Source organism: Phymastichus coffea, unplaced genomic scaffold (genome assembly GCF_024137745.1).
Source record: "Phymastichus coffea isolate CEN01 unplaced genomic scaffold, Cenicafe_Pcof_1.1 PCOF00048, whole genome shotgun sequence".
Classification (NCBI taxonomy): Eukaryota; Metazoa; Arthropoda; class Insecta; order Hymenoptera; family Eulophidae; genus Phymastichus; species Phymastichus coffea.
Genome location: NW_026706859.1, coordinates 1,865,412 through 1,879,494, shown reverse-complemented (window position 1 = coordinate 1,879,494; position 14,083 = coordinate 1,865,412). Strand labels below are relative to the sequence as shown.

At 46.6% G+C, this 14,083-nt stretch overlaps 1 protein-coding gene across 7 annotated transcripts in view; it reads left to right on the top strand.

The window, feature by feature from the left end:
- The window catches only part of LOC131665269 (whirlin-like), a 59,207-nt gene that overhangs the window by 25,964 nt on the left and 19,160 nt on the right, over positions 1-14,083 (top strand). For 5 of the 7 annotated variants that reach the window (XM_058937050.1, XM_058937054.1, XM_058937052.1 and 2 more), the window contains 7 exons: positions 1,817-2,137; positions 3,049-3,281; positions 3,424-3,718; positions 3,904-3,966; positions 6,653-6,810; positions 8,167-8,248; positions 8,530-8,640. In XM_058937050.1, coding sequence (XP_058793033.1) covers positions 1,817-2,137; positions 3,049-3,281; positions 3,424-3,718; positions 3,904-3,966; positions 6,653-6,810; positions 8,167-8,248; positions 8,530-8,640 — 1,263 coding nt within the window. The remainder of the gene's footprint in view (positions 1-1,816; positions 2,138-3,048; positions 3,282-3,423; positions 3,719-3,903; positions 3,967-6,652; positions 6,811-8,166; positions 8,249-8,529; positions 8,641-14,083) is intronic. The other 2 variants (XM_058937055.1, XM_058937053.1) reach the window with 1 other exon arrangement.

The window sequence follows — 14,083 nt, the reverse complement described above, 5'->3', positions numbered from 1 at the left end:
GCGACGTGAAAATGAATTCCCACGTCAGGAACATTTCATAACTTGATTCTATCTGTCGGTTCATTTCAAATCAATACAATTTCGCTGTATTTAAAATGGAATAACGTTTGTTGCACATATTGTTTCAATACAGCATTTAAAGAAGCATAAAGGCGTAGTCTTTCATTCAATAGCTATCATACATTTGTAACTTGAGGCCTAATGGAAATACGAAAAGCGTGGAATATAACTCGAAGGTCAGAGAAATAAAACGTTTAACTTCGGTTAGCGCGCAGCGTTAGGGGAAGTGCGTAATTATTCAATGGAGGCTTGTTGGGACGAAAGAGACAGACTTACATCTGACACGTACGTCGAAGTGTGGGAATAGGGATTAGTTACTCGTTGCACAATCGATGAGTATCGAGGATTGCATATCAAATAGATATCCTTCTGTCACTAGCTATGTATCGAAGACAAGCAAAGAGCACGACTGACGCGCTATTTTTATCGTTCTCTTTGGTACTTCCGCCTCCTTCTCTCTCTCTCTCTCTCTCTCTCTCTCTCTCGCTTTTTTTCTCGGTCTCTCTTTGATCATCAATTGGCTGATGGCTCGTGGCTGAAAGGAGAACGACGGAGGCGCGCTGTTAGTATTAACAATAACGAGTCACTCGTTCTCCCATGGTCGTCATAGTGAGGAGTGAGGGCGAGGGAGTTTTCGGGGGAGAGGCGCCCCAAAGGACTGAGCAGTGCGAGTGGTGGTGCTCGGGTCAAGGATAAGCAGGATGCGTGACGTCACGCGCCCCGTGCCGCGAGAGAAAGAGCGAGAGATCGATATCATCGCGAGCAGCGTTCCCTCGTTTCTCTGAACGAGAAAGGCTGAGAGACGCCTATAATGTCCTCGCTGCCATTGAGCGTTGTAGCATCACGGCCACGCGACGATAGCAATCCACCCACCCGCACCTCCACTTTCCGAAAGATTAATTTTCAGGCCTTCCGTCGCCCTGTTGCTGCGTGTGCGTGTATGTATGTGTGTGTGTGTGTGTGTCCCACCTCTTAATGAGCTCGCACGCCCGTCAACTTGAATAAATGGACATGACTTATTATGTCTCATCGTCATCGCTTTCGCCCAAAATTAGCACCTGCCTGATTTATTGCTCCCCCCGCCACTCTCTCTTCAAATGGATCTTGCGTGCTTCTTCCTTATCCCAGCCTTGTTTACGACGTCCCGAAAAAAAAAATCTGGATCCAGAGAAATGGCGTTAACGTGTTTTTATTTTCTTTTTTTGTTGCTTTGCTTTTTAAAATCGAACACGCACGCAATGGAATTGTATTATGAATATTTTTACGCCGCTCGAAATACTGTTGTGCGCGAACGGGTGCGCAAATGGAATTAACAAAGGAAAAAGAACAAGAGTTTTATTTTTAACGGCTTTCTGATTTTTATCGATCGAATAACGCTATATGGATACTTCTATATGGATATTTTTTATTGACATTGAAACTGCGCTCTTTTCTCAGCGCGATCATGCGCTTACCAATTCGACCGGACGTGCACAATGCGTTTTTCATAAAATATTGAAAAATAATTCACTCTTGATACTCTCGAATAATTGTTTTACTAAATATGATCACGTTCTCCATGATTATTCAGTCATTTTAATTACCTCGGTAAAACGTTTAGAAAATGAAACTCTTCGACTTGATTGAATATTCAAAATTATCTATGAGTAATTGCAGATGAGAGCATGATGATATTGCAAGTAAACGCTATGCGCTAGAAAAAAGAAGCTGAATTTCGATGAAAAATCATTAGTTTCCGTTATTAACCGTGATACAGATGCTGAAATCATGCCGGACGCTGAGCATGACGGTGCGAGGGCCGGCGATAGATCCTCGATGCAGAGGCGGCCATCCGGTTTGGTCGCAGAACCGACAACAGACCTGCAGTTGGATGGACCGTCAGGGCAGACCAGCTTCGCCGCCTCCTGTCAATCCACCGCGTGATTCGCGTTACGCGGCCAGAACGCGTAAAGTCGACCTCTGCATCGAGCCTGGACAGTCACTGGGTTTAATGATACGAGGTGGACTTGAGTACGGACTTGGTATTTACATCACTGGCGTCGATAAGGATAGCGTTGCCCATCGAGCCGGTCTCATGGTAAATTGCACTTTTAATTTATTTTTGCCGCACTTGGGCAAAATACCGATAATCACGCAACTATGAGACACATGTTCTGTCGTAGATTATTATCGTAGTTGCTTATACTGTTTAAATTCGGACATTTCGTCAATTGTTTTTGCTTACTTAAAAAGTTATTTAAAAAACTGCTATAAAACTTGTACAAAAAGACCGACTTAGTTTCAGAGTGAAATTTCGTAGCAAAATACATAGCTTGCATAGGAAATACATATTGTTACGTGATAAAAATTTGACTTGGTATTGCACAAATATTATTCATCTGATCATTGGCAAAATTATATAACTGATGTTTTCAATATTATAGTATCATTATTAAATACAACACATTAATTTCAAGCTATTGAAATCAACTATTTTTCTATGAATACCATCAAATCAACGGTAAGCACGTAGATGTATGAATTTAAAATAGCATTACTATGTAGTCCAGGAATTATATCTGATTTGCACTATTCAATATTGTATTAATGACAATTGTCTTCAACGAATAGATTAGTTTCAGTTATTTTGGCAATATAATTATGCTACAAACCGTACTGATCGTGAAAGTCTGTCGTGCCTCCATTTGGTATAATAGAATCAAAAGCGTAACGATTTGTAAATAGCAATGACATAAATTTCCAATAATTTAACCGAATGAATGTTATCCAACAGGTTTCAGATAATTTTGCAAGTGCGAGCTGTTTACATTTCGTATTTTTTTCACAATAAATAAAACGTTGTTTGGTTGCCAAAATGTAAAATGTGCAAAGAGTTCAAAAAGACAAATTGCAATTGGAGATAGCTTCTCTCGTACTACTTGAGAATGCTCCTAACAGCAGCTATAGCCTTTGCAACTGAAACGAGAATTGTTTATGTGAACCACGCAGGTAGGCGATCAAATTCTAGAGGTGAATGGTCAGAGCTTCGAGGAGGCGACACACGACGAGGCCGTGCAGATCTTGAAGACGAACAAGAGGATGAGCCTGGTGATACGAGACGTTGGCAAGGTGCCCCACTCGTGTACGACCAGCCAACCGATGGTTATGCCAGTCTCGAGGTATCAAGATCACGACTCGCTGCTGCTGGAGAGTCCGGGAAATCATCGGCCGCCTAGTCCTGCGTAAGCGCTATTCTCTTTTTATTCGATTTCAGCTGCAGCTGCATTCTGGGATATATGCAGACGTGGCTTATCTCTCGGAAATACATTTCTGTGATTAATTTTGAAACTGAAATGTCGCTCGCGCGCGCGCGCGCGTACGTAGTAGCAGTATAAACGAGTGGAGGCACCGAGGCCCTGCGCCGATCTCAGCGGCGACGGCCACTATGGTCGAGGAGAAGGCTCGCGTGGTTTTGGCGCGCAGCGAGAGGGCCGCACTGTCGCAGCTTCTCGCCGACTACAGGAGCCGAAGACTGACCGTCGAGGACCTCGTGATGAGCCTCGGCGACCTCCTCAACACCCACGAGAAGCTCACGCTGCTCACCGAGCTACGAGAACTCGTCGACAGCAAGGATCGGCCGATATTCGATGACCTCGTCTACCGACCCAGGCTTTCCAGGGTAATTCTTCCCTACTGTCTCTTTATTGTTTTAATCTACCGCTCGTTCATATCAGCCTCGAGCGCTCCTTGCGATCTCGTGCCAGCAACATTGCGACCATGTTTTTGCAAGTTGAGGAGATCGAGACTCGTCGTACATTCGTTCGTAATTATTCTGCGAAAACTTGATATTTTTATGTTTTCCAGAGGAAAGGTGACAGGGTGCACAATTCGGACCTCATAGTAACGCCGTCGCTGCATGAGCTTCCGGTGAGTCCTTTTGACCCACCGAAGGTTTACGTATACTTCTACTTCACAATTCACATTCTCTCACATCTTCGCCAACACGAAAATTTCTGTCTACATGTCTTGATATCTATCTCTCTTTTTTCGAGCCTCCTATAAAATCTTTCTTTTCTTGCCTCTTCTCTGTACCTTTATCTCTTTTATCTGCGCATTACGTAAGATTCTTCATACTGATGTAGCAAAGAACACGTCTTTTTATTTTCTTCCTCTTGAATATTCATAATCTTGCCCATCTTTTCCTCACAGTTCTTTTTTATGTCTGTATTACTTCCAGCGAGGCTAACCCAGTGCGATCTTTATTTCCTTTTTTTTTTATTTAACGATTGAAATAAGTTTGCAATTCGATCAATATTCATATATTTTCCATATAAACTTGACATTATTAATCATCCGTAAAAGTAGTGAATATTTAATAGTGAATAATTTGCTAGTATGAAAACAGTGATAGCGGAGAAATAATTATGCTGCGTATAAATAATGTATGTCAGAAGTATACTTTTGAAAATATATGTGAAGTAGCATCTGTTGAATTAAGCCGAGTTGTCTTATATGCGTATATTTTACTGGTTCATTGGAAGAGTATAATAAGAGAGCTTCTGAGTTGGCTTTGAAAGCAGCTGCTAAAATGGCTAGCGAGGAGAAATAGAAGGCTAAACGGAGAGAAATAAAGCGCGTCGCGGAAATCCTCTTGCTCAAACGATTACTTCACTCTGCTCGCAACTGCATTCGCGGGGGCGCGTATTTTTACGTGACTAGACTGCTAAAACTCTGTCTATACGATGTTTTTTTTTTCGAAATTTCATATTACCAGAAAACAAGCTCGACAACGTATACGGATACGACCAGACGAAAATAATTGCACTGTTGAAAAGCGTAATAGAACGTATGATACTAAGTACTCGTTATCGACTGGAGAAATGCGAGCTGTGTAACGGTGTGCCATATGGCGCTTTCGAGAGAAAGAGAGAGAGAGAGGGAGGGAGAGCAAGACTTTTGATTAAAAACTTTATTAAACATTCAAAGCGGAAAAGGCGCGCGAAAGATCGAGATAGAAACGATTCCGGTGGCGCAATTAACGGGAGACTAGAGAAAACGAAGAGAGAATTGAGAATAGTGCGCGACTCGTATCCTCCTGCCGCCAGCACTACCACCCTGCAACGTCCGAACGAGAGCGCACAACTTTTGTATTCCTCCGTGATTGGACTTTTCAAAATTGCTCGCAAATGCTTCTCGTTTTTCTTTGCGCTTTCTTACTTGCGAGGCACTCAGGCACTTTGCAGCTCGAGCGCGCCGAAACTAACAGTTGCTTAAAGCCGCTTGCCGTAGAGAACCTGGTTAAAACGGTCCTTCTTTTCCGTATTTCTAATTGGACAGATCAATTCTTAGACACGTCGACACGCGTCGAACGCAAGCACGTCACGGAATAATTTAGTAGCGAAACAACGGATAAATGTTTGTAGACTACGTCGAGAAATGTTTGCCGAGGTTTCGAAAATGAGATTTGACGCCGTAATCCAAGTCCTCTCGGAGTAATGATAGTTTACTGTAAAAGAACCTGTTCGTAATGTACTTCCGCTGTAGCATGCGATGCACCACAGAACTGCTCGACGCACAGGTTGTCCTTCGATATCGATTCAAGTGAAATGCACATCCACCACGTCGGAAATTCGCATAAATAATGTCCCACTTGGCCGCATATCCTGCACCGATGTTTCTTGTCTATCGCGAGTCTCCACATTCTGCTCGCTGCTACACACTTGAAGCTCGCACGATCATTGCCAACGTGATTTCTTTCTATCGGCGACAGAGCCTGGAAGAAATTAATGTAGACTCGCTGAGCCGTGCGAAAAGGAGGTAGCCGCCGCCACGTAAAATTGATTTTTTATCGCTAACTCGACACGCACACAATGAATTAAATATCTTGCTTTGCTTCATGAATAAATATCTGGATCGATGTGGTAGAAATAAGGCAGCTTACGCGTTCGCACTGGAAGTAGAGCTATACCGTTTGGCACGAGTAACAACGAGTGACATATACACACGCGGCACATATCCTTAACGAGGATGAAATACGTCAGCCAAAGCGAAAGAGAGAAAGGCGAGCGTTGTTTGCTCGAGCTTTTGTGGCTTACATTGTAATTGCGATCGGCGAAGGGCTCGTCGGCAATTCGACAATTCGCGTATGCTCGACGTGATATTAACAGGCAGCTCGCGCGCCAATAACGATCGCGATGCCGCAGGAGAACGAGGCGCGGAGGCGCGTCGATAACGATGGTGAAAAAAGCCCAAGCGAGGACGCAGAGAATGACGCGCGTAATGGATTTCGTGATGCCTCGCGCGCTCGGGCTCGCAGGCAGCCTAACAGCCTTCGCTCGACGTGTCCGCGGCGCGCGTGCACACGACACGGAGCGTGCGCCACATAGCGTTTTTCATCGATTCGACGCCGGTCGACTTACGATGGCGGGCAAACATACAAGCCTAGAAACCCATTTCCCATGGAGACGCCGCTGCTCTCGTCGCGGCGCGTTCATCACTGGCCGCGGAGGCGCCGCGCAAAAGCTCGGGCAAACAGCTGTGACGCTCGATTGTAGAAAGAACAGAGCAGATCTTGAGAGGTGTGTTTGTCTTGTTGTCGGCTGAATTCTCACAGAGGATTGCAAGCGGCACCTGTTGCCGGCTGGGACGACCGATGATGGATGTCGAAGGAGGTCCCCTGGGAACGACGGGGCCGCTTCTGCTACGAGAAAGCCAAGAGTGCCGATCGCCCAGCGAGGACAGTGGCCTCGGCCCTGAAGTCCCCCGCATCAGGTCCAGCTTTCTCTAACTACTTCCACTTCTTACACGTCTTCCCTTCTAATTCTTCCACTTCTACTCAGCTACTATTTTCTTCTCACTGATTATACCTCACCTTCTTACATCTTCACTTTATCTTCTAATTACATCACTGTGCAGCTGGTTTCTACGTTGTGCAAGATTTCTCCATCCGATTACACCGGAAAGTTTGCTGCTTTAATCACTTCTCTCGAATACGATTATTAATTAATTGTCCGAGTTCGGAAAACAAGAGCAAATCTATTGTTAGCGAGCATTATCGATTCGATGATTTAACTTGCTTGTCACCTTACTTGCTCTCGCTCTCTCCCTCCCACCTCTCGACGCTTGTTTTCTAGCTCTTCTTTCTCGTTAAGTGGACGAAAAAGAGAGTTGACGGTGAAGCAAGCAGCTTCGCGAAACGACAGCCGCCGAGCTGTTTTTTTTTCCTTCGAAAGTGGAGCAGCGGTGGCAAACGAGGGAAAAACATCGGGTAACATCGTAAAAATGTTAATTTCCCAAATGAAATCATTAGCATGCCCGACCCAGCCATCTAATTATTCCCCGGGGCGTGTGTAGCTACATACGTACACGTACACTTTGTATTTGTTGAAAAAAGAAAGAGCGGCACGGAAGTAACGTGGCGCCGCGATTTCTCTCAATTGTTAATCGATATCTGGCCGCCGGCCATGCACATCCCTTTTTTCCTCGCGTTGCTACTCGCCGCCAAGCCTCCTCCGCGGCTCGATCTGCTATCGTACTTCGGAGAAAATGCCACATTCAATTTCGCCGCTGCTGCTCGGGCGGCCTCCCTGACACGCGACAACGGACTTCCGCCGCTGACGTGACTCGCTGCTGCTACCGAGTTATAGACTCGAGAGAAAGAAAAATGAGCGCCCGTTACAACGTTAATCCGAGGACTTTTTCAATCACGTTTCGTGTTCCGATTTATTTTACGCGCTACGCTTCGTGCGCTTCCTTTTCTCTCTTGCTCTCCTCTAGCTTCGATTGATTTCTGCTCGGATAAATGCTTCGATTCAAATCCACGATTTGAACCAGCTCTGTTCGATGTCAATGCTGACGGACGGAAACATTTATTTTACACACTTTCTCAATACTTTTGCGCAACACTACTGTGATGTATCAACTTGCCAAAGCACAATCCGAGAAGCGTCGATGTTGCAAGAGGAAAACTAATCAGTCGAAATACTGAAAGTAGATTGCGAGAGAAAGGAATATTATACGCGGAAAGTGGAAAAAGTTACGCGGTTTCGCGCCTTGTGGAAAACTAGTGCGCACCGAATGAAAGACGAAAGAAAAGTAATTTTGAAAGAGAGCTTTGGGATATTGCAGAGGGGGATTCAGACGAACGCAGCGTCAGCAGCTTGCTCCAGCCGAGCTCGCGTTCTCCAACGATGACGAGTACGATAACCAGGTATACAATCCATCGGGCTTATCAAATCTATGTCATTATTAGCACGCTCTGGTACGGCTTTCTCCCACGGCTAGTCCCACCTTCGATTACTTCATTGCAATGTCCAATCTTTCATCAGTCACGTCCACGCGTTGGCTCAATTTTCTACGACCGACTGGTCCAGCGTTACGTATCTCGATAAATTGCGCTTGTTGTGATTGAACAACAGCCCAGAGCATCGAGATTTTCCTTTCAGCGATATGACGTATACTTCAAAAAGATCTGTGTGCATTGTTCTCCAGGACTACGACGACGAAATAGAGGGAGACCGGAGCGGCAGACGTCACAGTTCTCCCGGTGGTTCTCGAAGCAATCGGGATTATTCGCATCACCATTTGCTCGCCGACAATTTGGTAAGTTACACCATAACCATACTCGTACCTTCTTACACTCTAATGCACACTTTCTTACGGGAAATTTATCCATTAACAAAGTTTATTAGTTCGCTCGGACTCCGCATTGTCGAGGCCTTTGGAAAATTGTTATCCGTGTTGCCTGAACCCTCGACCATTCGCGAGTTCTGAGATAGAAATCAATGGTTTATCAAAGTTATATATTAATGTTGCAATGTCGTTAGATTGAGTTTTTAAATATCTTCAAGATTCTAATGATCCCTTTAGGCGATAGCAGAGACATTTTTCGTAAGACGTAAATGTAGATGTAGTCAATCATAAGTGTCAGTTCGCAACAACTCATTTTTCTTCTCAATAGGTTCTAGTTCAATGATTAGTCTGTCTGAAATATATAGTTAGTAGTAATTCTTATTATAGTCTTTCAAGTTAAAATTAGGTAGTTCCAACAACAGGCCTTAATAAACGCAACAATTTATCATTTGTAGCTCGTGCGATTCCGAAAAAACAAGCAACCCCGTCGGAACTAATCAGTCAGGAATGTCCCGAATAAAAAGCGAATAAAAAAAAAAAACGAAGAAGGAAAGATAACTGATTGATCGAACAGGTCGGCGCGCAATATTAAGTTTGTCGGTCAACGCGTATCCGCGAGCAGAAGGAGTGTGTGCGTGCGGATCAGAGCAAATCGATAAATGGCATCGCGCGGAAAGAATTCCCATAACAATCTCGACGATATTCAAAAGCCGAGGAGTAACGCCCCTGCGGTGCGCGGTGCTCGATAATTGCAGGCTGCTGCGTCGGACCTGGCGAAACGCAACTCTCCGGCGAGGAAAGACTGCGTGCGCTGCTCTAAGTTCAAGGTCGCGCTCTCGCAGGCGCTTTTCCTCCCTCGGCTGCCTTTGTCCGAGGCGCGCGCACGCACGTGCGCAGCCCTCGGTCGCCGGCAGCGCTAAGCTTACGTGGCGCTTATCGCGCCGAGGTTATCGCTCGGGCCGTGCGCGTAGCCTCTCCCGTCGCGAGCAATTGCCGGGGAGCGCGCGTGCGATGCCTGCGCACACTTGCTCTGCCGATCTTTAATGGCAGGCTTGTCGCGCTCGCTACACAAAGACGAAATTAATTGATCGCTTGCCGTTCGTTGGCTCAGTGTTCGCTCATTGGCGCCGTCGGGCAGTACTGTTAGGTCCGAGAAATGCGCAAGAGCGCTCTTTATTTTGCAAGACAATCGAGCCGTATCAGGGATACGCGTCTCATAAATATCAAAAGTGCACGTCTCATAAATATCAGCGCGACGCTTGAGCCGCTAATTAAACCATAACTCGTTGGCTGTATCGGCTCGAAGCCTTCTATCATCGTCGTACTTAATAGTGACATAACTAATATCCGACGAGCCGACGATATCGCGGGGAAGGAGGAGAGGCCGGCAAGAATCAGAAGCTCGCGGCGGCCCCAATTAAAAAGAGTCGCCGATAATGGCGAGACTGCAGGCTAATTAGCCATCGGCGCATCGAGCGGGGCAGAGAGGTCTTTGATCGCGGCCAGCCGCACAAGAAGCGCGCTGACGTCCCCGGAAACCTGTAATCCGCGCGGGCAGCTCTCATTTTCCCCGATCGCTGGAAATTAACAGGTTTATTCGCATCGCGGCGCGCCCGCAAAAGCCAGCCTGCGTGAGCGATGCGCCTCCTCCGCCGATCCAACCTTTTTGCCCTCCTGTCCGCCTCTTCTTCTTCTTGTTCTCGGCAACGGCGACCACGGCGCGCTCGATATGGCTCTAACCGATAATGAGCTCGTTCGCCTCTATTTTACACTCTTATATAGACACTCGTGGCACCTTTTGCGCTAGGCAAAATCAATTATCTCGGCAGATTGTAGTACGGAAAATCTCTCGCCAATTGAAACTTATGACGCTTGTCTCTAATAGTTATATTTAGCTACTGGAGTATACATTGATAACAAATTTTATTTTCGTGTCCTTTATTCAGAAAGAATTGCCAGCATTGAAAACTGTCAATGCCAACGATTATTATATTATACAAAAATCTTAGGTCTAGTGATATATACGGCGTTATTTCGATGTGATTAACAACGATACATGAAACGCTACGATCATATATTTACAACATGGGAATAAATCTGGAATGTTTCGAAAAACATTTATTATTTGAATAATTTAAACAAAAGCGCGCGTACTTTTCGCAAATAAATATGTAATATAAGAGAACATTATTAAAAGCGTACAAGTTGAAAAGTAATTGTAATTCTAAATTATTATCATGTAACCTATTACGTAATCAGTCCATTACTTTTGCGTGACAATTTTTTTTAAATTTGAGTAGTCGTATAATGTCTAAAACATGCAAATCCCAAAGAAAAGTCAGGCGTATTCGATTGATAAAAATTGATGCTTTTGTCCATGTGTGTCTCGCGGATGTTCAAGTAAATATCATTGGATCGACCTGACCCATTCTTATCCACTGAATAATTCATAATTGGATAAATGTTTTGGAAAAGCTTGAGCGAAGGTAGACGGCGGAGCTTTTTTTTGCTAGCAAGCGCGCGTTCACTCGACGAATTGAATTACCGGGGGTTTCGCTCTTGAAATAGCCAGACGACACGTTCTCGATCGCATGAAATTGAGATGTAAATGGGTCAGTGGCGGCGACGGTTAGATTGTCAAATACACAGAGTCGCGCGAGCGGATGATAACAGGACTAGTCTGGTCAGCTAGAGGGAGGAGGGCTGGGGGATTAGATCGAAGTTGGGCTGGCAGCCGCACGTCACAGCTTGTCCTGCAGGGCCTGCCTCAACTCCTCTGTGGCCTTGGCTACCTCCTGGGCTGCCTGCCTGACCTCCGGTCGGATGCTCGGCACCGCTGAGTTGGAGCGGCGCACCGAATTGCCGCTGCCGAATTTCGGGCGTGGGATCCTCACGCGCTGCACCTCGCTCAGCCACGACTCCATGTCCTTTATGTCTGCAATCAAAGGAAAAGAGAGAGGGCGTGAGCTTGGAGCAACTCTCATCGCCGTCCGGACGCGGAGCCGTTCTTTCCCGCCGAAAGTTTCCCGCAAGCGCTGCAGTTGGATCGCGCGCAACAAGGAATAGCTACAGCGCCGGCGGCCTCGGCAGCTCTTTTCTCGAAGCCATTAGCGATCCGAGCGCAGCCATGTGCTAAATAAAGGCTAATTGAAACGTTGCGCCGAGTCGAGCATCGCGCGATGCAAACGGCGATCATTAGGATGGTCGGTCGATCGACGGAGAATAAGAGGCGCGGCAAGGCCGAAAACGAAAACGAAGACGAGCGAGCGAGACGCAGCCGGCTGTGCGATCTATAAGAGGCACAGAAGGCATCCTTGGACGTGGCAGCTCGACTGCCTGCCGAAGCAAAAAGGAGATCATCGCGCGCACGTGCGAGATCGATTAGCATAGCGCTGTCGCGGCGAGCGGCCGAGAGAGGAAGTCACTGGGCCACCGGGCTACGCCGGCCGCATCTCAATCGCTCTCTCGCGCAGCTCTCTAGGCCGCTTCGCTTCGCGGCCTGAGACGGCCTGCCAGCCAGCCGGCCTGAGCTTGGTCTATTGCGTCTTTTTCATCTTTCTCCCGGCTTTCCGCGAAGCCCGAGAGCTCGAGAGCGCAGCAGCTCGCCGAGCTCCTCTGCTTCTCGCATCGCGCCTCTCGTCACGCGTGTGCGCCGCTCGTCGGAGTGCTCTCGGTTCGAGGAACCATTTCAGCTCGCGTTATCGGCATCCTCGCTGGCTTTTCGCGACTAGACTGCATTTTATGGTCGGAGCCCAACCACACGCACGCGCTTTCCCGAGCGAGTGCCGAAATCGCAGCAGCAACCAGCAAATTAAAGTGCGCCCGTCAATTGGCAGACAGAAGCTTACAGCTCGCCTTATAAAGTAATAAAAGTCATCCTTCAACCGGGCGTTACCTGAAGGGAATTCTCCATTTCCGCCACGTTGCATCCTTATGTATGTAGCAGTCGCGGGAGTGCGTGTCTCAGTCTCGCGGCCGGCCCATATGCGAGTTTAACTTTCTAAGTGCACTTACGAATACGTCCTTGAAGTTGTGCTTTATACCTATTTTACTTTAAATCCGATTTTTCCAACGGTCGGACGTTTTTTCAAGGGAAATACGGATATCCATCGCGCGCGAGAAACTCACTTTCTATTTGTTGTACTTACATTTTCAACATCTGTCGTACTTTCTCCCGTAATTACTTAATTCACGTTATGCCAGCAATCTTGGTGCGGTGTAAGCTCGTAAGATACAGAATGTTCGTAATTTACGTTTAATCTTTACCGACTTCAACAACGAAGAGCTTCAATCTTCGAGCTGATTTGTCTTTTGGTTGCGAACGGCTTGATCGATTTCGTTGGGGAACAGTATCATTCTAAAGGATCTGGTTGAAGCATAATTTTGCGAGCGAGCGTAAAAAATAAATTGAAATTAGGCTTTTATTAAAAGTGAGTCTTGTTGGAGTAGCGATTAGAGTAGTGCGGAATTTGGTCGTTAAAAATTTGCTGCGATAAAAGCGCGCGTTACGTTTCGTTGGAGAGAGAGAGAGAGAGAGAGAGAGAGAGAGAGAGAGAGAGAGATCGAACGAATTTTCGCGTTTGAAGTATCCCCTTCGGCGAGACGTTGGTGCCAGTGGGCGGCGCAACGAGGTAATCGAAATAACGTTAGAGCCGCGCGCGTGCGTTGAGAAAGAAGAAAATGAGAATTAAATAGGAGCGAGCGCGGCGCAAGCTGCTTCAGCAATTACATCGTAATTATGCGCGAGAGTGGCAAGCCGTACACGTTGCTTACGTAACACGCGAAAAGATGCCGTGAAAATTGAAGCGAAAAAGGAAGAAGAGGCGATGATAAGGCGGATACGCAGTGTTATAAATCACGGGTAATCGGACCGAATGATGTAAACGAGCTGGGAAGAGAGCGGCAGGGAAATAAAGCTGTCAGGCTTGCGAACGGCCCGATCGGCCGAGAAAGGACAAAAAGGGAAAAGCGCGAACGGGCTCGCACGAGAAAAAGGCAAAGTCATATAACGAGAGGTCGAAAGAGATCGGCTATCGCGAGCGGGCGCGCGACAACGAGGTAAATCCAATTAGCGGCTCGGACAATATCTGCGCGCATCTCGTTGTTGCAGGCGCTCCAGCAAAGGCTCCCTCGCGACAAGAAGCAGGCGAGCCGCTGCTATATGCAGCTACGATCTCGTTTACATGCTGCAACTGTCCTGGCTTGCAGTAAACAGCCCCGGCAGCAGCCGCCAACTAGATGTATCCAATTAGCAAGTGTGCAGCCACCCGCCAGCTTCTTTTTTACGATATGACGCGAGCGCGCTGCCAGATTTTAACTTGCTTTATTTTGCCTCTTCGCCGCCCGAGAGAGCGGCAGAGCTTCCTTTGTATCGCTCTTTTTTCCTCTTGTCTGCCTCTCTGCCACTCATTAC